Source organism: Macadamia integrifolia, chromosome 4 (assembly GCF_013358625.1).
Source record: "Macadamia integrifolia cultivar HAES 741 chromosome 4, SCU_Mint_v3, whole genome shotgun sequence".
Taxonomy (NCBI): Eukaryota; Viridiplantae; Streptophyta; class Magnoliopsida; order Proteales; family Proteaceae; genus Macadamia; species Macadamia integrifolia.
The window spans coordinates 20571610-20599594 of record NC_056560.1 but is presented as its reverse complement, the minus strand read 5'-3'; the positions used below and the strand labels follow the sequence as shown (position 1 = coordinate 20599594).

Sequence of the window (27985 nt, the reverse complement as noted above, 5' to 3'; positions counted from 1 at the left end):
GGAGGATCCAAATAGGCGTGGGAGCGTCCCCGTTAGGAAATGATTACTTCAGTTAATATTGGTTATTTATGATGGAAGTCCACATTTATATCTCCCTCTTTCTTTTCTGGTTTTCCTTTTTCCTATCCTCCCCACCCCTTAAGGATCTGGCCCCTCTACTGCGCACAAAAAATAAATCCTCTAAGAGCTGTCTTCCGTCACATTAGTTTATGATGTGAATGAAGACATCTCAAAATAAATTGCAAGAAAACGAAAAAGCAAGAAGACAAGAAATTGATTTTTTCCATTCCAAAACCGATAAACCTGATGAAGAGGATTGATCAATCCTCAAATGGATCCATTAACTTACAATTTTCAGATTCTGCAGTTGCTTCCCCTGGATCCACTAGAAATTCTGTCAGAGGTACAAATGATTAGAGAATGATTGATATTAACAATAAGACCAAATGACTAATGTGAGTTAGTTTCCACGGTTCTCTTTCACTTCTGAGTTCCTTGCCTTTCGAGCAGGACTTCTTGGAGCAACCATTCCCACCTCCTTATTAGCAATTGATTCATCTGACTGGCTGAAATTCCTCTCCCTCAAGAGATTATTATTAACCATTGCTGACCTCATTGACCGTGGCAATTTAAGAGGAACTTCTGGCTCTGCTGTGCTCTTCTCGGGCTTCGATAGGGCTTCAGTGGTCTCTGGTAGGTTGGAAAGTGGAGCCTCCGGAACAAGCTGAATGACAGCTTTTCGCCATTTTTTTCTCTGGTTTGGCTTTGGTGCATCTGGCCTGGCCTGCATGCGTGACCAAAGGAATCAATATGGCAACCCAACTACTGACTAACGAAAAGCAGGTCCTATTACTTCCATTACAAATTCTAAATGAAAAGTAACAACGTAGAGATCCGTGTGCAAACATGGTCAAAAATGATATTGTAAACAACCATTTTATCTTCGTTAGCATGGCAAGGAAAAAATACAGCCAAGTATGAGCCAGAACACACAGCCGTCTACTGAAAGAAAATTTGGCACTGTTGTGAACAGCTATATATTCCAAAATGTTGCAGCATAAGCAAGACTTATGTTCCCCCCAAATGAATGGCAATACTAACAATGTGCACAAATCTGATCGTTGTGCATAGAAAATGAAGTGTCTTTTGAAATATGTTATCCGCATATCTCTAATTATCAATGTGGTGGTAACATCTTCAGTGCAAATTAACGAGGAACCGACAAACTTCTCTTCAAGACTGAAGATCTTGGAAAAAGCACACACATATGGCTGTTAGTGTCCATTGTAAAGAATCATGCAGAAACATACACTGGTATTTGTTTCCAGCATCAGTGTGGTGTCTGACACAGCAAAATTTGAAGAAAAAAAAAATGAAGTATCTTGGTTATATGGAAAACAATAATAGATACTAAAAGGTGAGAGGACATACCAGAGAGTTCCCGATGTCAGATAGTGCTTTCCTCTGATTCCTCTGAGTTCCATGATCTTCATTTACCTCAACAGGCTTATCAGATAATGCATTCTGAAGAAGCATTGCCCCTTGTGATGCAAGAACCTTAGTCCTCTCAATTTCATTGGTGCCAGTACTGCTCATGCCATCTTCAGCCCGTTCAGATAGAGATTGGTCACCCAATTCGTCGTTCATTAAATCAGCCTCTCTATTTGAGCACATAGTCGGCTCACACCCACATGATTCACCACATGTGCCATTAACAACCCGACATTCACATTTTGGAGTTTTACATAATGATCTTTTAGAACAGGAGCAACATATGCTCGATGCAGTGTTCACAGTTCTACAATTTGTTTCCTTGATTGAGGACTCTGAGCTCAACTTTTCTTGAACTCTGACGTGTTCAGGATTGCATGCCACTAATGAATAAGCTTGAGCTCTAGATGCCCTCCTCTTAACCGGTCTTTTTGCAGAGTTCACCCACTCATCATCAATGGCCTCAAATTCAGAGCTTTCTGACTCAGACGTGTCCATGTCCTCCAACAATTCATTGTTATTTCTGCTGCAGCTAAAGATGCTGGAGTTACGAGGTCCCTTGAGCAAAGCAAATGATGGAATATTCAGTTTATAGAAATTATCATAACCATAATGAGAATAAAAAATCAAATAGAACAAATAAATTTTAGTCAGCAGTAGCCAACTAAAGAAATACTATTTGTTATTATAACTGGTCTACTTGATGCCATGAATATCCAAGGTTTAAAACTCGGAATTGTGAATGGGACTGGTCTCCATCAATTTTTATTTGATTCTGAGTCAAATTGCCCCAGAATTGACTGGAATCATCTAAGAATCACTACTCACTCAGAATTATCAGACATGCCTTTACTCAACCAAACTCGGTCAGACTTAGTATGCATAGAATCGAGTTTAATTGGAATCGTCCCCGAGTGATTCCAAGTTGACTTGGCCAATTCAACAGATTCAAAACACATAGATATCTATCTAATAATAAGAAAACAAACGTCATAAATGATCCACAGTGCACAAAAATAGAGAGGGATGGTACCTTGCGCAAGTCATATACATGTCCATCTGTAGTACTTGGGATTTGGAGCCCGAAATTTGTCATACTCTCCATGGAGTTTTTCTTTGAAGCCAACATCTGTTTCAGGTTACCATTGAAACCAAAGTACCAGTCAGCTTAGTTTATAATGGAGTATAATGAGAAGAAACATGAACAAGGTTAGAGCAATAAAAAGGCTACATGTAAACAGCATTGCTTCTAGGAGAAAACAAAGTAGACTGCAACAGATGAATTTTTTTTTTTTAATGGTTCTATCAGGGGAGGAGAGAAAGATACAAGTGAAGGCAGGATTTGATCCCAAGACATGGCTATAAGTAGCAAGGGGCCAACAGCTGCTCTGCTGCCACCTTTGCAGATAAAGATACTTGTCTCATTGTACAGTTATACTGATCAACCTGGAGTAGATATGATAATAATGAACAAGCACATAGACATGCACATAGACAGAAAAAGAACATACTTAACAACACTGATGGTTTCCTTCAACGTCAAAGTAAATTAGTATGCACATATTTCACTAAGATGTGATGTTGTGGGTATCACTGTTTTTGTTGCCATCAGTATTTTTAGACCCAGCCTGGAATAAAAGGTTCAACTTGCAGATTAGTCACCTGGTCAATAGAAGGGGATTATTAATCCTCCTAACCCATCCCCTTGTAAAGACAAGTTGACCCAAGGTCTGGAAGGGTCAAACTGTAAACAACCTGAACCGGCCATCTGGACCTACATAACCTACCTATGTTATGAAAACATGATACATTTTACATAAACATTAAAAACATTCTTACATAATGCATTTAGGTGTCACAATCAGCTCTATTCTTGTTGTCAATTGTAATCCATATATGCCTTTTATCATCACTTTTCCAAAAGTCATTTTATGCCTACTCCTTGCATTTTGATGTTCTCCATTCGGAATCGTTTCACTCCTTATTTGTCCATTGAAAGGTCTTTGTTGTGTATGCCAATACCAACTCAAATGACTTCCTTTCAGCTTATTGTTTATTTGAACTATGCCTAAATTACCTCTATTTTTCTATTCCAGTTTTACATTTACCAAATGTTTCCCTAATATTCCCTAATTTAAAGATAATATGCCTAGTTTTAAGATTTAGGACCTACCTATAACTTATAACAGCAACAGAACACCAAGTCAATTAATTGGAATTAAAGGAGACCAAATGATGGCTACCACAAATCAAAAACCAAAGTACACAGCCTGAAACCAGAATCATGGTTCAAGATTTCATCAATATTTCTCAAAATACTTCGATTTTGACAACTGTCGAAATGAAATGCAATGTGATACAAGAAAATGTACAGATTTCGGATGAAATTTCAGGAAACACCAAAATTTCGGTCAGTATTTCGTTTCAAATATTGGTCAAAAAGGTTACATTCCTTAACTAATAAAATTTGTGTTTAGAACAAGGTTGTCCAAGGGCCTTGGCATCAATGCACCTTTTTCTTGGTATCACTTACTTTTTCACCCCCCCCCTCCAACACCATGGGTCGCCTAGTGCTTTGACAATAATGGTTTCGATCGAAATGGATCAAAATTTTGAACCACTTCAAATGTTTCTCCAGTTTCAGAAAGAAACATTCAAAAAACTCATGTTTTGTGATTTTTTTTCCAAACCACTCTCATACAAGCGTGGAACAAGTACTTAGATAGTGTCATGACAATGTGTTTTGGGGAAAGAAAATCCTTAGGTCCTTGAGGGGTTTAATGATCCTTGTAATATTATTTCTCTCCGATATTATAAATAAAGAGGGCTGGTGTTATATTTGACACAAATCATTACCCCATTCAACATAGTATCAGAGGCTTTAGATCCAAAACTCTCCATTTCTTTCTCCCTTTCTCTTTTTTTCTCTCTCCCAACACCACCCTCCATCTCTCTTCTTTTGCTTTCTCTCTCAGTGGGAGTTCTTTAAACCACCAAGAGAGCCACTAGCCTCCATCATTCTTCTCCCATGGGCTCTCAGACTCTCTTCTACAATGATCTAAGAGACCCAACTTCTTCTCCATCGATTTTTTTAAGGCTTTTGCCATTGATATCGATTTTTCCTTGTCAGGGTGCTTTTTCCCTACTTGATGCTCAGATTTTCTAATTTTTGTTGCGATTGATGCTCCTTATCCTTGTAGTGGTATGTACTAGCCACTTTACCGTCCCAAGGCTTTGTCCCAAAGCTATCCCCAAAATTAATTTGTCAGGGTTTTCACCCTTCATCAATTTTTGGGTTTTCTTGTTTTTTGTGCTTCTTCTACCTCCGGCTAGTGCCTCTTCCATTAGCACAGCCCCCTTGAGTTGCAACCATGTCTACCAGGGTCTTCTGCTTCCACTGGTAGAGACACCTCAACTCTACCCACCTTCCCTCCTTGCGCTATCAAGCTTGATGGCATACACTTCCTTATATGGTCATGTTTAAGCTGTATCTCCATCAAGTCTCGTGGCTATCACAGGTACCTTATTGGAACCATGAAGCATTCAACCACCGGTCCTGAGATTCACAAGTGGGAGTGTGCCAACTCTCTGGTTATGGCCTTCCTTGTCAACTCTATGCAGGCCACAACTTTCACGTGGCTACCTCCTTGACTCTGCTACAATGATCTGGAAGTCTGCCCAAGATATCTATTCCTAAGCAGGGAACGATGCTCATGATTTTGACATGCACCAGAAGGTTCGTAACTTGAGCCAGAGAGGCCTCAAACTGTCATAGTACTACTATGAGCTGCAAACATTATGGACTAAGCTGGGTCTCTATGAGTATACTCCTTCCACTCCTGCAATTTTCACCGGTTTACAGAAACAATCTATAACTTTTTTGGAAATTCTGAATATGGAATTTGATCAGTTGTTATCCTAGGTTTTTAGTTGTATTCCTTTTCCTACCTTGGATTAAGACTATGCTATGATCCAACATGAGGACAGCCATCGTACCACTATGCTTCCACAGCCTATTGCCACTCCCACTGAGAGATCTATATTGTCTCTGGCACTCAGTCCCTTAGCGCAACCTCACAGTCTGGTGGTTCCTCTATCAAAGCTTCCAGTGAAGTGTGATTACTGCGAGAAGGAGTGTCACACCAAGGAGCAATACTGGAAGCTCCATAGACTCCCTACTGATACATCTAGCGAAGGGCGAGGGAAGGGTCGTATCAGAACTCCTGGTCAGGACAACTATATTGAGGTCCCAGACTCTGACTTTGCTCCTAGCACCTCTACACATCCGGACTCTCTCACATCAGCTACTACGAGATCTGCTCATTCCACCCCTTCTAAGTTAGGTATCTCTCTCTATGGCCATACTATGTCTGTCCCTTCCACCCCCTAGATTACTTGGGGGCTTCCGATCATATGACAGGTTGCTTGTCTCTTTTTCTTAGTACACCCTTCCTATGAAGCTCTTTTTTATAGCAAAAAAAAAAAGGGGCTTGTCTCTATGGTCTTCTCATAGATTTGGTTATCCCTACCACCCTTCCTATAAAGCTCTTTTTTATAGCAAATCAGCCATTAACATTGCTCACAACCCTATCCAGCATGATCGAACGAAGCATGTAGAGATCAATTGACACTTCATCAAAGATAAGTTGAATATGGGTCTTATCACTGTGCCTTTTGTTCCCAATAGTGAACAACTGGCTGATATTTACTCAAGGTCAAAATGTTTCATCCTTTATCTGCAAGATGGGCATAAATGATATTTATGCACCAGCTTAAGGGGGAGTGTTGTAATGATGGGTTTTAAGGAAAGTGTCAGAATCCAAAAGGTCCTTAAAGGGTTTAATGGTCCTTGTAATATTCTAGAATTTTTTCTCCGTCATTATAAATAAAGAGGGTTGGTGTCATATTTGACAAAAGTTATTACCACATCAACATGGTATTAGAGGCTTTGGATCCAAAACTCTAACAGTTTCCCCCTTCTCCATCTCTTTCTCCCTTTCTCTTTTTATCTCTCTCTCTCCCCCAACACCTCCCTCCATCTCTCTTATTTTGCTTCTCCCTCTCTGTGGAAGTTCCTTAAACCACCAAAAGAACTAATAGCCTCCATCCTTCTTCTCCCCTGGGCTCTCACACTCTCTTCTATAATAATCTAAGAGACCCAACTTCTTATCCATCGATTTTTCAAGGCTTTTCCCCTTGAAATCGATTATTGTGATAGGAGTCTTAATGATGTCTAATGACTAATAATGTATGGAATTTTTTATTCAACTATGTAAGAACTAAGAAGATTGCACAATAGTTGATACTGGAATATGAAAGAATGGAGTATAGGGAGTGACAAGAAAAGTTCATAATGTATTTATTATGGCAAGATAATAAATTCAAGGTGGCACTAGACTGAAATGGCATCTTTTACTGGTGGCTACAGGGATGTGACCAAATGCTTCAGGGTCCCAAATGAGATACAAAAAGCATTGGCTTCCCTTATAAAAAGATGAAGGCAAATGAAGTTGGTAAAGCAAAGGGCAAGGGAGGAGTTTAACGAGGCAAGAGAGACCCACCAAAGGCAGGGGACTGGAGGAAGAAGCATAGACAGGGGGAATTGCCTTTCAAAAAATCATAAATCATATTGTAAGGGCAGCCCCACCACCAACATGAGTACCATATAATGATGATGGTGATCCCATGGAGACCCTTCAATAGCATCCTACCATTTTTAGGACTTAAGATACCAGACAAAGAAAGCTATAGTATGTTTAGTCTGATTGAAAATGTAAAGTGGGCAATGCATCCTGAATCATTTCTTATAAATCATAGCTTCCCAGTTATGCCATTGAAGGACCATACTACTAGAGCATGCTTGACATTGTGGAGAAGGCTGGCCAAGGAGTGAAGGGGTCCATTGGATATGAATTGATGAATGTTTATTTATTTACCCCCACAAAGGGAGTTAAATGAGTACATTGATACATTGAATGGAACATAGGAGAGCTACGGACTAATTGTGATGTGTGATGGTTGAACTAGAGCCACTAAACAATCTATAAACTTCATGGTCTATTGTGATGATAAGACTATCTTCATAAAGTCTATGAATGCATCCAAGAAGAAGGATGCAAAGTTAATATAAAAAAGTTGGTGAAAGATGTGTACAAGAATTGGGATACAGAACATTATCTAAGTGGTGACGGACAATGGGAGCAACTTTAAGAAGGTTGGTGATATATTGATGAACAAAACTAGGTACCAAATTTTTCGGACACCATGCGCAGCTCACTGCATTTACCTCATGCTAAAAGATATAGAGAAGATATTCATGGTAGCGGGTGTGGTCGAGAGGGCAAGACAAGTGACCACATTTGTCTACAACTATAGATATACTTTAAAACAGCTGAGAGAGAGAAGTGTAGTGGAGATTTGGTGTGGTCTGGCATTACTTGACTTGCCACAAACTACATTGCATTGAAGAGCTTTGAGGCGAAGATGGTTAGTCTAAGATCGATGTTTGCTTCAAAGGATTGGTTTAGGGAAGTCAAGTTTGGCGCAAGATAGGGCAGCACAAGCAACCATCTCTAGTAATCAGTTCTAGGGAAACCTGAAGAAGGTCGTTAGCCAATGGTTAAGGTATTGAGGATTGTTGACTCTGAGAAAAAAGCTTACCTTGCCACAGCTGTATACAACCATGAAGATGATGAAGGACTAAGTGCGAGCATTGCTACCACATAGTGGGAGGCATACCTGAGATTGTTGAGGAACAATGGGGGAAAGCACTTGATGCATCCATTGCATAGTGCTTGTGAGTTTTATGTTTTGTTTTAAGATACTTAATTTAATTCACATTCCATTTACATCTTCACTAGCATTGATAAGTTCTTTATATAATTTCCAGCATACTATCTCAATACCAAGTATCAATACAAGCCTCGACTTAGGATGGATGAATCACTGATAGATGCAGTAAAAGATGTGGTGGCCACGTTGGAGCCAAATCCAACTATACAGTCTAGGTGTAATAATAAAGTGAGACTTATAGTTTGTTGAGTATTTATAAGGAATGTAATTACTTGATTTCGTATTTATGCAAACATTACCAATGTTTGAAATGAGTACATAAAGATCTTAAAGGATGCTCTTGGGACTCTTAGTCATGCAGCCGCAAAGCTTGGTCGAGTAACCATAGTTCCAAGTAGGCCCATTACATAATTTATCATTTTGTCTAGATTCAATCCATATGTGTGTGTGTGTACTGAGTACAATCACTTAATATAAATAATCTTAATACTCTATTGCAGGTGAATGGAGGGTGCCCTATGGAAGTGATGCACCTGACTTGAGAAAGATAGCAATAGAGGTGTTTTCCCAAAGATGTTCGCCTCCAAAGGCAAGTGCAACTAGAGTACATTCTCACTTGTCCATTCCAAGAGGCGGAACCGATTGGGTCATGCACGATTAGAGCAGTTGGTGTATATATAACATGTGACAAAAGATACAGCATATACGCATTGGCATTGATGGTTATAAAGATCGAATCAAGCTTACCAACATACTCCAGGTAGATTCAGATGATGAAGAGGACCCCCTTGACTGAGGGATCGAGATGATCCTATTATGGATTAGCCCGACGGTAGGCCCAACCCTGAGATAGCTAGTTAGATGGGTATTGATGTTAATGAGTTTATAGCATCTTTAGAGGGTCATATTCATTCAATAACACCCCAATCTTTTGAATCTCAACCTCGTAGGGATGATGATAAGGACAAATGTGGCCACTACCACATCGTCCTCATCTAATGATGATGATGGTAGTGATAAATTTGCAAGGATGTGTGAAGGGTACCACCATCCGAAGCCAGAGCCTGAGCCAATCTAATCCACTTCACAAGCGAGAGCTTGTTTGATCATGCCACACAGGATGCTAACCACAGTGCATGTGCCCCCACATATGCAGGCTACTCAAGAGGCCCCACACCATCCCTATCTAATAGTGACGGTGATGTTGATGATGATGATGATGGTGATGGTGCTCATGGGGGTGATAGATTTGCAGGAATGTGCTTAGGGTACCACCATCTAGGGGTGTCAACAGGTCAGGCTTGGTCGAGCCCGGTGGGCCTCTTGGCTTGCCCTGTGAATTGCATGTTTAAGGAATTAGTCAGGCTACGTCAGGCTCGGTTGGGTTCTAAGCTTCAACCAAGCTTCTACTAATCGGGCCTTAAATGGGTTAATACACCATTGTAAGGCTTTAATTGTCTTAGATTTTAGAAAATTTAATATATTTATTAAATCATCAAAAATTTATAAAGGACTTTACACTTAATTACATTCAATTACTCGATAAGAAACCAATATATACCTTATTCTACCAAAAAAAAAAAAAATCAAAATATACCATATAGACAGTCGGGCATGTAAACATATAGGGCTGGTCAGGCTTACACCATGCATGGTTTCAGGAGAGGCAGCATATAGCCAACTAAACCAACTTTTATGTCTATTCATTGCTAATGCATATTTAAGTTGTTTTAATTGAATTGAGTGTGTTCTAATACTGAGATTTTTTGTGGAATAGGCCACATAGGAGAACGCATACAACAGAGTGTGCAGCTCCAAAGTCAAATTTCCATTTTCTAATTGCAATTTTTTAAATTTCAGGGGTTCCACAATATTTATTGGGCCTAAAATAATGTTTCCTATAAGTTTTGGGTCCTAATTTGGCTAATTGGGCCTCGAAACCATACACCAAAACCTGCAGCCGAAACCTTCAAGCTTTCAACTGAAATCTTGAACTATGGTTATGCAAAGCATAGCTTTTCATCTGCATTAGCCTCCAAGTATGAGGGTCAGCCATACACTGTGTCATTATTTGTGGATAACATCTTCTCATTCCCAACCCCCAACCATAAGTGCCGGTGTCGGTACCATAGCCACCATCTAGTAGCAATGACTCAATCTAATTCCTCACGGCTCAAAGATCTACACTTTAGGTTAGGGTACCTCCAGCATGTTGATGATTCCATTTATAGGATTCTTATGGAGGACTTTGAGTGTTTCTTCCACCATGCTATGACATGGTTAGCTTTTGTGTTACAGTCAAAGGATAACTTGTTTGGGCAGCAACAACAACATTCTGGTGGTTTTGATCCTGCCCAAAACTCGATTTGGTACTAGGACTCTAGGATGGGCCCATAGCTTTACTCTTTGTAATGACATGTATGATTTATGAAATAGTTTATAATTTTATGTTTATTCATCACTAATGCATATTCAAGTTGTTCTAATTGAATAAAGTGTGTTCTAGTACTAAATTTTGAGTGAAATAAGACAAAATAGAGAATGTATACAGCAGTGTACATCTTATTATACCAGTAGGCTCCGAAATCACCACTCTTTTGAGTGTGATTTTTTCAAATCTAAGGGTTCCATTATATTTAGAGGGACTAAAACTAGGGCTTCCTAAAAGTTTTGGAGCCTAATTTCGCCATTTGGATATCAAAACCCTTCACTGAAATTTTCAGTTGAGACCTGCAATTCCTGCAAAAACCGTCCAGGTATCAAGCAGAAATATTAAACTATGACCAGAATACAGCTGACAGCACAATGCAGTATGCAGTAACATGAATCAAAAGCCTGTGCAAGGAGGGAACACAGAGATTTGAATCAAGTTGATCTACACAAATCATTAACAACAAGAAAAAAAGATAGGAGGAAAGTTTGAGAATGATAACTTCATACTAAATAATTCAGTTTCTGATATGATAAAAACATATTGTAACTGGAACATAAAGAATAGAATACTGTATATAACAACAAAGTCCACAACCCCGCAAGTCAACTGTGTATAACAATAAAGTCCACAAACCTGCAACTCCTGCTGACGGAGAAGTTCTGCTTCGTGTGCTTCCATCTGTTTGACCAGACTAGTGAGTCTAACAATTTTTTCCTTTAGCTCCCGTATTACCGCATCCTTCTCTTTGCAGTCCACTTCTTTATCTCGCAATAGACACCTGATCAAGGGCAGACGAGTGAAGAGGCATCGGCAAAGAATTAGGTACAAACGACTCAACAAGTTTATGTAACTTTTACTTAAGAATGATCCTCAATCCACTCGTATCTTTTATCAGTTTCGACATCATGCAAAAAAAAAAAAGGAGCAACATTTACAGTGTATCAGTCTATAGAAACATGATGAAAGATCATTTATCTCAGAAAACCAAAATGGGATCAACTAATCATTCATTAAATAAAAACACAAGCAAAAGAGGTTGAAAACAGTAAAAAGGGGTAAATGTCAAAAGCCTAAAGCAATTGTAAATCTACAGTGCTGAAACAAAGATGCCTTAAATGGATCTCAAAAAATCACAATAATTCACCTAGGCTTACTCCTCATCGCTTACACAATTGCCTAGTCATTCATTCTGCTTCTGAATGAGCAGCTACTGACTTGAAACTCTTTTTTTTTTCCAAGTTTAAGGGCCTATTGGCCATTTACATAGTAGACCTGCATAAGGGCCAAGTACAGACCCATGGAAGAGTCAACAGGGGCCCAGGCCACATTTCTTGGAAAGCAAGGAAATTGGAGCAGACCAACCACCAATGCACTTGAGAGGAGTTGATCAAGTGACCAACCCTCAGGCAGGTACTCAACTGAGCACTGCAAACCGGCAGGCGAGGCCAAAGCCCAGGTGTGCCTACCAGCTTCAAGTATGATAAGAGGGTTTGTGTGTCAAGGTTTAAAAAGAAAATTTTCAAACAAGGGTTAAAAACACTATAATTTATAAAACTGGACCGGAGTTAGAACCGAAAAAGGCCCCGGGGATACCTTTTCTGCAAAAAAAAACAAAACAAAACAAAACAAAAAATGGAAAATGTGAAATATGGCACTTATTAAAACTAGGAAAAACACTAGACATTTTCCCATGAGGAAGGGTTCAATGAAACTAATTAAACTACAATACTAAAACATAATATGACTTGATTGCCAGTTTTTGAACAGAGATGTGACTTAAACATTTTTGTTTGCCACAAGTCAAGGACATGTAACTGTTAAAACACTTCAACTGATTAAAAATCCATCTATAATAATATCAAGGCTTCATCACCCCCTAACATTGAAGTAAATGTGACGCAAGGGTATCAAGGTCTTCAAGTCCAGAATCCTCTTCTGGCGGATATTCCAAGTGGACTCCACACTGAGGATGAGAAGGCAAATTCATATAGTTTGTGATCCTTGGAAGGGAGTACAAGTTCTCTCATATTCATTTGGGAAGAGTTAGAATAGTTAATGCTTAAAGGCCTGAGGGTGTTTTGTTTGTTCTATCCAAGTTTATTTGAATAATTATGCACAAGGACCAACTTGGAATCCTAATCTGACAATAATTGCATAAAGCTAAACAAATACTGATATTTTGGTTTCTTCAGCTGAGGGGATTTCAGTTTCTTCAATTGAGGGCTACTTTAATGTTGACAAGTGGTGTTTTAGAAGGTCTTTTGCTATTTAGCATAGAGCAAAGTTATTTTAACAAGTCCAAATAGGGAGGCATAGTTTCTAGTTTTCTTCCTCAATATAATTAGAAATTAGTTTTCTATAATTTTCATAGTAGTGAAATTAATTTTCTTTTGAACCTTCAGTTTAGTTGCTGGCTTGCTGCACTCTTCACAGCCAAGCGGCTTGCAGAAGTCTAGGGTTGAGAAACCAGACATAGAAGGGTGTTTAGTTGCATTTAGAGTCTAGATGCTAATTAATTTTGCTCGTGGCAGTTTAATACCAAACTAGAATTTAACATCTGAAAAGTGAATGTCATTCACCTACCAATTCATCTTATTTCCATCTGAAAACAATTTAGGAGTTCACAGTAATCTGGAAAACTATAAATCTAGCAGGTTTGCACTGGTTTTAGGGTGATGGAGGAGAACATCATAAGAAATCAAGCTAGGTATCCCTGGTCTCTGTTTTTCAGTTCAGCTGCAGGGGATAAACCCTAGTTTTGGTTATCTGTTGGTCAGGAAATTTTGAATGATTAAAAACCTCCTTGTAAAATCTAAAATCCCTTCAATTTTGGACCTGTGCTCTAATTATTTCCAATTTGTGAAATTTTCTAGTTTTGGGTACTAGCATATGCAGACTGCTGAAGCTTCCAGCTTTTAGGCATCAGGCAGAGATACTCCAAGGTCCCAATTTACCAATGTGGGACTGTTCTCCACACTCCCCCTCATATTGCCTCTCTTTTTGGGTGATCACACGGCAGTTACCGCTAGGGAGGTCCAAGTGATGGTGCTCTGCTCCATATCAAAGTTTCCTACTTGACCCAATTTGGTTTGTTTGGTTGAGTTGACTTTTGTAAGTTTTCATTTATTTATAGTCTTTTATGAAAATCTAAGATATCATCATTTTGGAGCAACCTTGTATTTTTCAAAATTTATGAGAGAAAGATTCTTTTCTTAAACTGGACTCTGCTTCAGTCACATTGGTTGTGTAGTTTGATCTATTTAGGGTGCTTTCATTAAAATCTATATGGTTGTGGATTTCTCTGTTTACTTTCTTCATGTGACCTCTTTATGCAATTCTGTTAAGGGTGGAGGGTAGTCGCCCTAGCATCTGATAGAGGGGAGGATAAAGTATATCATGTTCATTAATTGAGAATTATGGATCATTACCTTGTGAGATTAGGGTTTACAGAACCCATCCTAAAATAAGATGCTTCTAAGCAATACACATCAATATAAATATTCAGTTGTTCAGAGAAATAGAGGGGGAAATGATAATAAAATATGACATTTTGGATGCCATACAAAATGAGGTCAACTAACAGTTGCTTAAAACTAGTCTAAGGGATATACACAAGTAAATTTCGGATATCATGTTACAGTAACATAGTGATTAGTGGATAAAATTACCATGCATCAACACCACAGAACTGATGTGTTAAAAAAACTTTAGTACCTTGAGGAGGACGCTAAGTTAAACAAATAATTCATCACATTCTTTGCATCAGCAATGGACCGGACTTGATTCCAGCGGCCCCTACCACTGAAGATACGTTCACGCTCCTCTGCTTCTGACAATTGTGAAGCCATAGATACAAGAGTGCTTGATGAAGTAGCCAACATATTTTCGAGTGCCAAAATCCTTGAATTTCTTGCACCAGGAGAGATTGTTTGGAGAGAGTCACTGCAATGGATTGTACTATATAAATTAATATCAATATAAACAGCAAGAATGCCATAGCCACACATATAAGAAAGAAACAACAGCAGCAATAGCAGATTAGCAAGTACAGCAACATAATAACAGACCTTGAATTTTTCCGCTTAAACACTTCTGCTTGTTCCTTTAACTTTGACACCTCATTTGCCATGGCAGCCCTCCTAATAAAACAATCAAGACACAATCAAGACAAATGAATTAAGATTTGTAATCTGTACAACAGTCAATTTTATTAAACTAAATATGCAACAAATTCATAAAGATAAAATACCTCCCAGCCCCATGAGATAATTAAACGGAGAAATCATGGATAATAACAGAGCTTGGTCTCTTTTACAGTTATATCATATTTCAAGTCCTCGATGAAAAGGTAGAGCTCTGATTTTTCCTTCTATGGCCAGATACTGTAAAGGATACAACCTCAACACAAAATAGCATCTACATACAAATGGGTGTCTCTTCCCAATATTTGAAACTTTTGCATTGTCACAGTAAAATCTGTTCACCATGAGGCAAAATTATTTTTCAGCCTAATAGTTCTGGTATGAAATTTTGGGCAAATTGAATGTCAATTGGGAAGGATAAGTGATAAGATGTCTCCAACCATGAGGCAGAATCGAAAGGATATGAAATATAATCAATGACAGGAACAAGGAATTCCCTGCTGAAGACAATGTCTACAATCTCATCAATTTCTATCTCTTTGAGGAGTATTATGTAGAGCTTCTTCATTCAAAAAAGCTCATAAAGTTGCTACTTCAATGCAGGGCCTTAAAATAGTTCAGGTAGAAAATTTATTTCTTTTCACTTAATGGAAATGAAATGAACACAGTGCACATTTTATTGTTCAGAAGCACACATTGAAAAATGTGACTCTGCTGACAGCACACATTTTTGTCATCAAACAACAAGCATTTTTCTCTTCAAAGCCATATTTAGGTTTGCCCCACATGGTGAGAGATTCATTTTAGGGGAAGGTGGCGCAAGTCATGGTAAGTCTCTTGTGATATTTTTGTGCCTACTTTACATGAAGGCCATGTTTGGTAGGCAAGAAAAGAAAAGAAAAGATTAAAAGAAAAAATTTGAGGAGAGAGATAAACACAAAGAAATCATTGTGTAATTATGATTTTTTTCTTATTATATCTTTTGTACTATTTTCTTTTCTTTTCTTGGATACCAAACATAGCCTAAAGCTTAACATTAACCACTAAGAAACTTTTAAAGAATTTTTTTGACCTAGGGCCACGCTGATAACTGAGAATTTCATCTCTTCAGCCTCAATGTTAACCTATCAAAGAAAGGAGGTCTTTGTTCAAGAAATATTTTACATAGTTCAAGTTAAAAATATAAGAGAAAACATACCAACATAGCTGTCCTGAGTAAACGCTTGAAAAATTAAAAAAAATGGATGACTTACACTTCCTTTTGACGCTCATATTCCAAACGAACTTCATGCACACGTACTGTTACTTCAAGCTCATGTTCAATTGCCTGCATTAGTGCCTTATCATTCAAACATCATATATGTTAGTAAGAAGGTTATGGATACAAGTTCAATGAGCACATACATCCACTACATTCACAGAAATGTACTCCAGAATCCACCCAGTAGCAGACATACACAAGAAAAAACATGCCAGCAGGCAGCCAAAATCAGATAAATACCCAAGAAAATACGATGCTATAGGAATCCATTCAAGGTTGTTGTACCTGAATTCCAGAACCATTCCCATTTCCAGCTCCTAGAAGGAAATCATGAACATTTGAGGTTTTAATCAGAGAAAGAACGAAAGAACAAATGAACAATTATTGCACAGCATAATCAGACCACCTTACCTGATGTTTCACGTGAAGAAGCTTTTCGAGTTTCCAATAGCTCTTTTAGTCTCTTTGTAGCCATTGCAGCTTCTTCGGTCTTCCTTTGTACAACCTGACATGAACAAATGTGAAGCAAGTTTACATAATACTGCAATGGATATATGGCATCTTATGATTTCTTTCCCTTCTTTTCTTCTTACTTTTCTTCCCAACTAAAGTAACTGAAAAGAACGTGCTGTACCATCTTTTGCCTCTGATTCAAAGCCAATAGCTTGTGCATCTCATACTCATTTCTTCTCCCCTCCTTCTTGAGCTGTCGACGAGGAAAGTTAAATGAGACTTCTAATCAATGAAAAACTATACCAATATTGGACTAATAGAAGTTGGGTAGTTTTTTAGTTTAAAAGATATCCTATATTCTTATGACATAGGAAAACTGGCCAGTCACCAGTGATTTGTGGTTAGAAACAAAATGTAATCAGAAAGTTAAATAGATTAACTACACACAAAAAAAAAAAATACTTTGCCAGACTTCAAACATAGAGAAAATCTGGAAAAAAATGTTAGTGTAAATTGAGATTCTCCCTGTCGGAATTTTAGGATCAAAATTTGAACTTGAAAGATATCTCATCCTGATTTGAATTATGACCTCATCCGACGACTACCATTACTGCTACGCCACTGGCAGATATATAATATCTAGAAAAATGAGAGAGAAAGAGCAGCTATCTATTGATACCCTATATCGAACACTCATTCCTATCTATTGATCGAAAGATCTTCGTTAAATACCGGACTTTGCCTTTTTGATTTAGGAATTCCTCATATCCAAGGCAGCTTACCACAAGCACCCCCCATACGACTAGTTGGGGGGGCTGTTCGCCTTTTGAATCAAACAAAGAAGTAGGGGCTTCATTTCAAACTAATGCTGACAACAAGTTAATCATTTTAAGCAGTATATTGAGTCAGTAATCTTGTCTCAGTATGCACATTGGCTGGGCTTGGAGCAAGCAGCTTTCAGCCAGAGTTCACCCCTATATCAAAAGAGCTAATCTGAAAGGAAGACCAAGCTTAAATTTTGGCACAGACCAAATTTTAAATCCCTTTTCCTTCACCCACCAAATTCAAGAACAAGAAAGCCAAAATTAAGCTTAAACCTAAAAGTCAGGCCAAAGAGCCTTCAATAGTGCAAAGTACAAACTAAAGTAAACATGAGATTCGTCCCAAGATATGACAACACCATGTGAAGAGAAGAAAAGGAACAATTTAAAAGTATTGGATAAGACAATTAACTTCTGTACCTGGAGAAAAATGGAATCAAGGAGAACTGTTAACATATAAAGGAAAATGAGCCATATGGTGGCAAACAAAGGGTTGGAAATATGCAAATTCTACAAAATAAATTAGAATCCAAAACAACTCAAAACTCACACAATTTTATTATGAAATCTGAATCTTGGTCTTCGAGAGCATAACGTAAGCAGTATGGATAAGGAATTTTTAGCAGTTAAGTCATATACGGACCTACATGGTAGCTTCACGCAATCTATACAGACTTGAACACACTTCAAACTTGGGGACATTCATCACATTACCATTCAGCTTTTCTCTAATTTTATAATTGGATTATTCACTTTTATTAAGAAATCTGACTGGTTCTTATCTGCACATGTACCCAGTTCCTCCAAAGAGAATAATTAGGATTCTATGTCTAATAGCCTCAAGAAATACACAGCTTCTTCCTGTTTTACCTATTTAATGTGGCCACTTCAAGAATAAGGCTCATCCAAACTTGCTTTATTGCACATGATTTTACATATGCATGAGCTATTTATTCATTAGATTGTTTTGAATCACAATAATATATTTCAATGGATCATTAGAGTTAGAACCATACCCTCAACGTCATTTAATTATTTTAATTCGAAACTTAATTATGAATTTTGATTTTTAATAAGAGTTGCAGGGATATGAAAGATTTCTTGGAAGTTGATTGTAGTCCGGTGAGTAGGCTTGTCTTGTAATGTTAGATTTTAAGAACTATGTGCTTTTGTTGGTAGGTGATGATGTTTGGTTGTTGAGTAGAGTTTGTTCGCCCTTTGCCAGCACATTGAAGCTTAAATGGAGACCTCGTGTACCCATAAAAAAATGGAAAGTAAATCCAAGAGTGTGGGACAGAAGAACACTCTGTTACTCAGATGTGCCAAAGAATAACCTAAATACATTAATGTGGCTCATGGATTCATTTTGAAGTATATAAGATGGACATCAAAAGAAGAACACCCAAATGAACTCCTAAACTTAACTAAATAACTTGATGGAATGAATATCATAAAAAGTTAAAACGTAAACGGATGCAAAAAATTGAAGACCCAAAGATACCTGAAGAACTTCCTTTTCCCGTGATGCCTTCCATGACCTAAATTGTTCAGATTCCTGCTTGATTTTATGCTGCAAATGAACCTGAATAGTGCATATTGGGAGTGTTTAAACGAATGTAATAGATATTTTCTCCACCAGCACAAGTACTATATGACAGAAAAGATACCTTTTGGGACTTTATTCTTTGAATTTCCTCCTGTAACCGTTTTGCTGCTTCATCACTTTTCTGCTTTTGTCTCAAAAGTTGAGCTTGCGCATCTTGCTTCTTCTTCAACGCTGACACCTACAGAGACAAGCTTTGTTTCAAGAACATACAAAGGAAACTTTAAAGAACACAAAGTAGGGATCTAACCTGTGTTTCAAGGATGTTTAATTTTTGAAGATATTCTTCCTTCAACTTTTGAGCACCATCATCAGAAGCAGATGATATATTCACAAGGTTGGACCGTAGATTTTCAATCTCATTCTATCAAACAGAAACAAGGTTAGGAAAACAAAAATTCTAGGAGTATTCAAATGCCGCAATAAGCATCCGAATAAATTACCAGCAAAGCTCTCTTTTCTTGCTCTAACTCCTGAACTTTCTTCTCATAATGATGCTTGATTACTGATGTATCAACCGTCTCAAATCGTTTCATTTCAGCCTTCAATAAATGAAACAAATTAGAACATGAATGAGAAAGCAATAAATTAGAACATGAATGAGAAAGCCTCAACAACAGAGTAGTCTGAACAATGTAAGCAACAAGAAAGGAACCAAAAACAATCAAGATTCAACAGTTTCTCCTAGTGCTAACATATATTAAAAAAATAATTTTGCACTAAATTGTTAACTTCTGTTCAGAAACTTCATATGTTGATGGTTCTTTTCAATAATATTGTTTGCTGCTTATGATGACTAGAAAACTCAGGCTACTATTTCCATATAACAAAAAAGGCTTTAAAAAACATCCAAAAGTTTACATGTATTAAAACTTATCTTAGCAACAAAGAAACAATTAAATTGGAAGGAGAGATTTCCATGTTGAGAAGCTCAATCAGCAAGTATCCATTTATGGCATACAGTAAATGGTAGTTGCTAAAAGAATTCTGAGTGGCCACAGCAACTTTTCCGCACTCTGATATCATCAAGGAATCTTTTATATAGAAGCAAATTACATGGCTAGTTAACTTCCTTTTGCAATGGTGATGGTGATTAAATTTTGTATCCTTAAGCATTTAGTTTAGAGCTCCAATTTCTTCTATAAAGAGACGTTAAGAAATGAATCTTCGTATACATTGATATGTAAGTTTTTGTGATGAATATAACAGACCTTGATCTAAACCCCTATTTCTAGTTAACTTTAAAAAAAACGAAGAAGAAGAAGAAGAAGAAGAAGAAGGAGGAGGAAAAAACACACACAAAAAGGTAGGACCACAAGAGGATAGCTAATTCTACGCATGAAATATACCTGGAAAAAAAAAAAAACCTCGAATACTTAAAACTCCTTTCCCCCCCCCCTTTTTTTTTTTGGTAGATTACCTTTCCCAAAAGTTGCAATGCAAAATTATTAAAATTGAAAAAAATATATATTCCTTCGTAGATAAAGTCACCAAAAAAGAGGGACTCATCAAGAGAAGAAAAAAAAGGGGGGGGGGGGGTCCCTGGGGGGGGAGTAAGGAGAACTTTTAGAAAGAGAGGCACCTATCGAGAAAACATGTGTAAGTCCCTCTATGTAGAACTATCTCTTAGAAAGAGAGACACAGAAAGGAACAGCATTGTCAAAGACACAGTTTTTACACCCATTGTGTCAATGACTCAATTACGAAAGGAAAAGCAAAAACAAAAGAGTTTATTATTTGCCACGGAAAGAAATTGTGAAACTAAATCTAATCTCAAGGAACACCTAGTAAATACAACTACTAAGAAATTAAGTAAAAAATAAATAAATGAATGAATAAATTTACAGATAGATTGCTTGCCCATGCAATTTAACCCTCATCCTAACACGCGTGCACATTGCATCAAATTACAGTAATTCCTCGTATTGAGTAACCAACAAGATTAAACTAAAAAATAAATCAATCAACGAAGATTCAAAAATGAAAGCGACTTTCCCAGATGGAATTTTTAATTCAATTTACTGATAATAAGGAAAATATCAACAATCCACCTCTTTTTGTTCAAGTCGTTTGTCAAGTTCCTTCAGCTCCTTATCCAATTTATCCTGAAGAGAAGAATGTTCCAGCTCCTTTTCAACTTCTTCCATCTCACCTGCATAATAGCAACCAAGATCACACATATCACATTCATAATATTAAACATGAAATGCATAAAAAAATTTCAACAGTACAATTATAAACATGTAAACTAAAATCAAACTGCCTATTATGAGCAATCTCCTACGATCCACGTTGAAGCAATACCTAACATATGAAACCTGTGTTACCACAAGAAAAGAAGGAGAAGAGAGAAGAGAGCCACAAGTGTTGGGGAAAGAAGAGGCTCACGGTGTCTTAGGGAAAGAAAAGACTCACGGTTTGTTCAGAATACTAAACAGTAATCCCTATGCGGCTATACATAAGTTAATAATAAGAAGAGAACAACAATCATACCCTAGACTACTAAACATTACATAAAAGAAATAAAACCAAACTTATATACCCAAACACTCCCTGCGGTAGCATTAACACTCTTATCACATGTAATCTGTCATCCTCCAGATAAGTACATGAAAGCAATACAGGAGTAGCAGCTTACCAGACATGCCAATGGCTTTGTCGTCACAAATCGATGGTAAAACATCAAGATAGGGGCTTTTCAAGCGTAATCCATCATCCTCCATATCAAGGGAATCAATGAAGTTGTCACGATTGGAATTACTCAAGCTCTGCAACCGCATAAGTTCTCCTTCCAACTCTTGCATTCTTGACACATATGTCTTTACTAAACCAAACTCCTGCAAAAACAAGATTAGAAATTGTGCTGACAAGAAGTTCAAATATGGAAGTAGATTCAAAGAAAGAACAGTTTCCAACAACAAACCTTATTTACATCACCAGAGTCAATATCATCCCAAGATTTTCCATTGCGAGCCGATTCAATTTTAAGAATTAGTTCATCTTTTTCAACCTAATATCAATTCATGTACAATTAATCTCATAATTGAATCAACAGGAATAAGCACATATTAACATAAACATTCCCAATGTGTCGTATCTCACAAATGCAGAAAAGTGAGACGCGTATGCTATTACAATAATTCACTTGGTAAAATACTTGCAGAGGGAATCAAATATATCTCTTTCTTGTCAAACAAACTACCATTCTTAATTCTTTTCCTCTTTAATGGTACCTAGGTAAACAAGAGATTGCTGAATAATGAAAGCACTAAATTGAACTATGCTGCTAATGAAGTCTAAGAAACAATTGGTCAACTGCTGAAATAACTAACAAACCTGAGCATCAATAGAACGTTGTGCAAGATGATCACAAGTGACTTGCCGTTCTTGAAGCTCACGCTGTAACTCCACATTGCTTGCTTCAAGTAGTGAGATTTTGTGCCTAAGAATCTGAGGAATAGGGGGGGGGGGGGGGAAATGATTACATATGTGTGATTAAAACCAACAGAATGGTCCTTACTCCTTATCAACAATTTCTATCATGGGTTTTGCACCTGAAGCTCCTCAAAAGGTGCGCCACCTTCACCACGGAAATAAAGAAGCTCGGATTGCAACTGTTCAATTTGGCTGCGCATTCTTTGCATCTGAGCTGCAACCGGGTCACGATTTATCTACATAAACAAGAGCATTTAAGACACAATAGTAAATGGAGCAGACGGGAATTTTTCAATTGAAAAGAAAACTCACAATTGCTTTGTTCTGAATATTGCGAGCCCGATTTGCATATTTTAGAGTGTTTAATGTTTCCTCAGCATTTGTGTCAGCAGGACTCACACAAGCTAGAATTCAAAGACAAGAAAGCAATAGAGAACAATTGGCAGCAAATTCTAAACAAGGATGACTATAAGAAAAAATAAAGTGAAGTACATATCATTAGAGTAACTAACCAATCATAACAGTTTTGCTGTTTCCACCAAGAGAGTCCTGCAAAATCAAAAGCTATCTGTTAGTACCAAAACTAGTCCATTTACATCTGTAGTAAAGTCAAAGTACCTCAAGATTTGCTATATCACGTTCCGCATCGGAGAACTAGATATGTATATTGCCAAATGACAGATGGAAAATCAATTTCAAACCAATTCAAAGGAAATCAATCACCGCCAATATACTGATCTGGTTCTTAGACAACCATCGAGTTCCAGATTCCAACAATTTAGAAAAATACACATAGATGACAGAACACACCAGTTAAATTTTCATAACTATATATTTATCTCAAGGAAAAGAAAACAAGCTTCCCCCAATATTTAATTGGCAGGGTATGTTCCATCACTTAAGATGGTAAAAATAATAAGACAATTATACAAATCAGCAACAAGTTTTTGAAGGCTTGGTTCTCTACCTAACTTAAGTACTTCCAAACTTCAAATCAAATTATAAAAGGAAACAATTGTTTCATTAGATATATGTCACTATCGGAATCTCATAGAAGATAAAGGACTGGCATATTGATTAATTCCTTATTTTTTGGCACCATGCAACTATCTCGAGAAGTCGAGATGCATTAATCTGCTGCGAAAACGAAACACATTTTCATCAATTTTGTAACAATTGCTTCTATTTTCATCATTCAAATGAGTTCCTATCAGAACAATCTGATTCAAATGAGTTAATAATTTATCAAATGTTTATAATTGTCACAACTCCAAGTCAACAGTTATGAAAACTGGGGGAAAGAACAAGTTGGATTCCAAAAAACACCCCAAGAGGCACCAACTTGAGCCAGAAGGTCACTGTTCCCCAAACATTCTAAGTAAATAAATAGAAAGATAAAAATATGAAAACAGAAGTAGTTTCCTTGCCTGCAACAAGCGTGTCAACTTGCTATCACGGTAAGGAACATGTCCTCCCTCCTTTCTCTTTTTTTCATCACCCAGGGCACTTATTACATTGCCAAGAGACAGCAAACCTTTGTTAATATGGATCCCTGAATTCCAAATATAAAGTGTTATCCATCAATAACAATATGTAGCAGACTAGAATTGATTGATAATTTTAAGAAAACCTTCTTTGAGACGCAACCCATCAGCTCCTGTTCGTTTTGCACGTTCAGACCCAGCAAGATCCACTAAATGAAGCTTCGCACATAAGATATCATCACTAGCATCATTATCAATAATTGGTGTACCAGTGCATCGAGTGTTTTTCTTTTGTTCCATGCATATTGTAAATATTGCATGTGAGCGACTACAACAAAACCACATTAGAAACAAAATGAAGCAGATTAGCTTACAATCCAACATCTAATATATACACAATGACATATATTGATAAATTCTAATAGGACAAAATGACATATATTGATGAATTCTAATAGGAAAATATCAAGAATATTATATTTCACTAAATTAATGATTCATCACGAAATAGCAAAATGCCAGCATAACTTGCAATCTAATGACAGAAAGAATAAAGGTAAAAATGGAAAGGATTAGGATTCTGGAAGTCTGGGAACAACAACTTCATCTTGGAACTTGAAAAATCACCTTTAGGGATGTGCAGCCTTTCACCTGCAAATATGAACTTGAGGCTGGTTCTTCCCAAGCCAAAAAGAACTAAACATCAAACTAAAAGTCAAGGTACAGCATTTGTCAATGTTGGAATTGTGAATCATATCATAAAGTAGATAATAGACAGAAACAGCGAGGAGATAATAGTTCAATAAATGTTCAGGAAACTGGAGCAGTAATATCTAATATCTTCTTCTTCTTTTTTAAATTGTTTAGACTTTACTTTTCCAAACTGACACTTGAAGGATTTTCTCCCAAGTTTTCCCTTCAGAAACCTAGATTTTCAGATTGAAATGGTCCCCCCCCCCCCCCCCCCCCCCCGCACATCAACTTATATTTCCACATAATATTAGTAAAGGAATTAAGGTCATCGGCAACTTTTTTGTTTATACAACAGAATCATGTCAGCAATTCAAAACTCGACTAAACCCATTTTGTTTATTTCCTACTTATCTAAGGTGTCATTCTTCAAGCAAGAATAAAGAGTAGATTTTCCAATTCTTAATTTTCCATTTCCTCACATTGAGAATTGATGCTCCAGTTTCTCTCATGTACTTATTCTAATATTTCACTTTTCTTTATTTTTTAAGAAATTTCTACTTCTTTAGGTTCTCTTGGGTGTGGGAGTATGTATATTTTTATTGGGAGCAAATTGTTGGACCAGCTAATGTTGCCTGGTTAAAATAATAATTTACTTTTCACTTTTCCTGCCCCACTTTCAAGTGGATCAAGCTAATGTTGCTTGGTTAAAGTAATAATTTATTTTTCACTTTCCTGCCCCACTTTCAAGTGGATCAATCAAGCTTCTACCTTCAAGTAGTCTCTCCAGTTCGTACGGAGAGAATAGATGTTGGTCATGCCATAGATCAAGATACCTAGGACTAAGGTGATGCGGCCAGCACCTCTCAAGGTTAAGCAGATAGGCTTGGGTTCATGTGAAAGGGATGGATCCGGTTTCCTGGTGTAGAGAGAGTTAAGAGATGGTTGGCTCGTGATCCCCAAGGGAGAACCTGTTCTTGGAGTGCTCACTTTTCTACAATCAAAATGGAGACTTTGCTAACGATCGAGTGCAACTTCCAAGCGAGTGAAGACAAGATGCTGCCGCTTTCTTTGAGCGAGAGACGACTGAAATGAGAGGAAAGCAAAGAAGAGGGCATAACACCTGGTCAATTTTTCAATTTCTCTTCATTCTGCTGAAAATTTTTAATATGTATTCTACAGTTACTCTTACCATCTGCCAAGAACCAGAGTTTTGTCTAATTAGGTTACCATCACTATTAACTAAAGAATCATGACAAAATCACTTAAATATTCAAGAGTTCTTTCATTTATTTTTTTGTTCATAATAATGTGTCCTTTTGCAAATGTTTTCTTTTTCCTTTCCTGGGTATAATACAATGTAATATTTCTAGAGCCTCATAAACAATTAAGCGCAAATCCAAATCAACAGCGAATACCAATTTTAATTTTCAGTTATTTGGTTATGAATTTAATTTTTTTTAACTTTCTCAGGAAAAAAAGGTTCTTCAAACACATCATGTGACCAAGGGAGCACAAAGATATGTGAATAGCCTTGGGTCCATACCAAAACCCATCAAGGTCATGCAAAACAAGTTTTAGATTCCTAATTTGCTCTGTACTTGTATCAAATTTAAGAAAGAAAGAAAAAAATGAAAAATTTCTTAAGAATCAAAAAAGGAAAATCTTAAGGAGCAAAATGTAATGAAAAAGAGATAACTGGGAAGTGAGATTTATGTAGAATATAATGAACAAAAAAATAAATAGAATAACAGAACTGATAAGTCTCAAATATAATTCAGCAATACATACAAAATTCTAACCTTGACTGGCTGTTCATATTCGTACTTCCTGTAGCACGAGACAGAGAACCTCTGGACAGATATGATCCCATTTCTTCCTTTGTTCTCACTTCTGCTTCAATAACACCAGAAAGTGTTATCCCCCCGTTTGCAGTCTCTCTAATTTGAATGGGGAGTCTTGCAGGTACAGCGGGCTTTACTAGAGAAGCCCCTTCACCTTTTGAATATGACAGTGAACTTGGATCAAGCAAATCAAATACTTCTTCTTTGAAAATCTGCAAATCAACACCATTACAATTAAGTATCTGAATGAACTTCGGCAATTTCCAACCTAATAAGAAGGTGGATATTATCTAACCTCGATAAATGAGACTCTAATTAGAAACTCTGTAGTTTCTTTCATTGCCTCTACCCTTGAGAATATAGTTTCCATAACTTTTGGTATAATCCCACCACTAGCTGCTTCCCCTGAGTAATTGGTGCCCATTGTGTAAGTCTTCCCTGAACCAGTCTGTATTGACAAGAAAAAATAAATAAATTAAACTAAATCAACTAAACTAGTAAGTAAAGAAGAATGGAATCCATGACAGAAAAAGAACAATGGCGATATGACACCTGGCCATAGGCAAGAACCGTGGCATTGTAGCCATTTAAGAATGCATCAACCAGTGGCGCAACACATTCATCAAAAATTGCAGAGGAAGGAGAACCCGTACCCCCATAGACATGATCAAACGTAAATACATGAGATCCAATTTGCACCTGTGGATAACAACCAACAAAGAAATAGTGAGAAAATCAAGTGAACATTAAATTACCCTTTACCTCTCAAAATTGAGATCAAGCAAATATTTTAACTACCTTCACCACTAAAATACCCTTCTCCAACACAAAATGAGGATTATAATGAGTTCAAATACATATTGAAAGCTTCATGACCAAAATATAACCTAGCGGCCCAAAAAAAGGGTAAAACGAACCTGCGGTTCTCCAGATACAACAGTAATGCAGTCCGTACATCCAACCGTAAGCTCAGTTGTGATCAGAGGCCTGATGTGAACGGCAACTTTAATACACTGCGATGAGTCCTTCTCATGTGAGGCTCCTCTTGAAACTATCTTCCCCTCTGCATTCTCCATCTCGAGCTCCTCTTAGCTGTACAATGGACAGAAAGCAGCTTAAAAATACTATTTCGACGAAAGCAAACAACAGATCAACCTTAAAATGGAAAATTTTGCCCCTGATAATCTTTGATCAGAGATCGTTAACAGATAAGAAGAAGAAACGAGCAATGACCGGAAAACAGGGAAAACTGTAAAACACTAAAGAGGAAACTTGAAGACAGAACATGTAAAAGAAAATTTAGATCTGGATTTACCTTCGAGAGATGGTAGAGAATGGACGAACGGAAAAGATAGTTGCAGAGACCTTTCCGAGTTCCGAGAGAAGTGAGGAAACCGTGAGGAATAGAAGAAAGGTGAGACGGCTTCTAAATTCTAAGGTCCAATAGACCAACGGTGCGGAGACGGAGCCAGCGACAGATAAGGAAACTAAATTTGCTTCTTATGGAGAAAAGGCGCCCGGGTCCGAATTCAAAA

The 27985-nt window shown here is 37.3% G+C and overlaps 1 protein-coding gene across 2 annotated transcripts; it reads right to left on the bottom strand.

The window, feature by feature from the left end:
- Positions 1-264: 264 nt before the first annotated feature.
- On the bottom strand, positions 265-27928 carry LOC122076680 (kinesin-like protein KIN-4C). 2 transcript variants are annotated; one of them, XM_042642113.1, is made up of 28 exons: positions 27766-27928; positions 27368-27542; positions 27003-27149; positions 26746-26898; positions 26409-26662; positions 24063-24244; positions 23860-23984; positions 22945-22981; positions 22745-22836; positions 22552-22668; positions 22334-22447; positions 21921-22007; positions 21636-21834; positions 21049-21149; positions 19441-19539; positions 19248-19361; positions 19062-19178; positions 18896-18976; positions 16755-16826; positions 16532-16625; positions 16406-16437; positions 16113-16198; positions 14785-14856; positions 14432-14674; positions 11351-11495; positions 2525-2620; positions 1432-2049; positions 265-784 (listed from the first exon to the last, which is right to left on the bottom strand). In XM_042642113.1, exons 2-28 carry the CDS (start codon positions 27524-27526, stop codon positions 461-463), a joined length of 3960 nt encoding a protein of 1319 aa, XP_042498047.1. In that variant the 5' UTR covers positions 27527-27542; positions 27766-27928; the 3' UTR covers positions 265-460. The 2 variants fall into 2 exon arrangements, with proteins under 2 accessions (XP_042498047.1, XP_042498048.1); XM_042642114.1 differs by having other exon boundaries at positions 14432-14659; positions 27766-27927.
- Between the last annotated feature and the right edge of the window lie 57 nt (positions 27929-27985).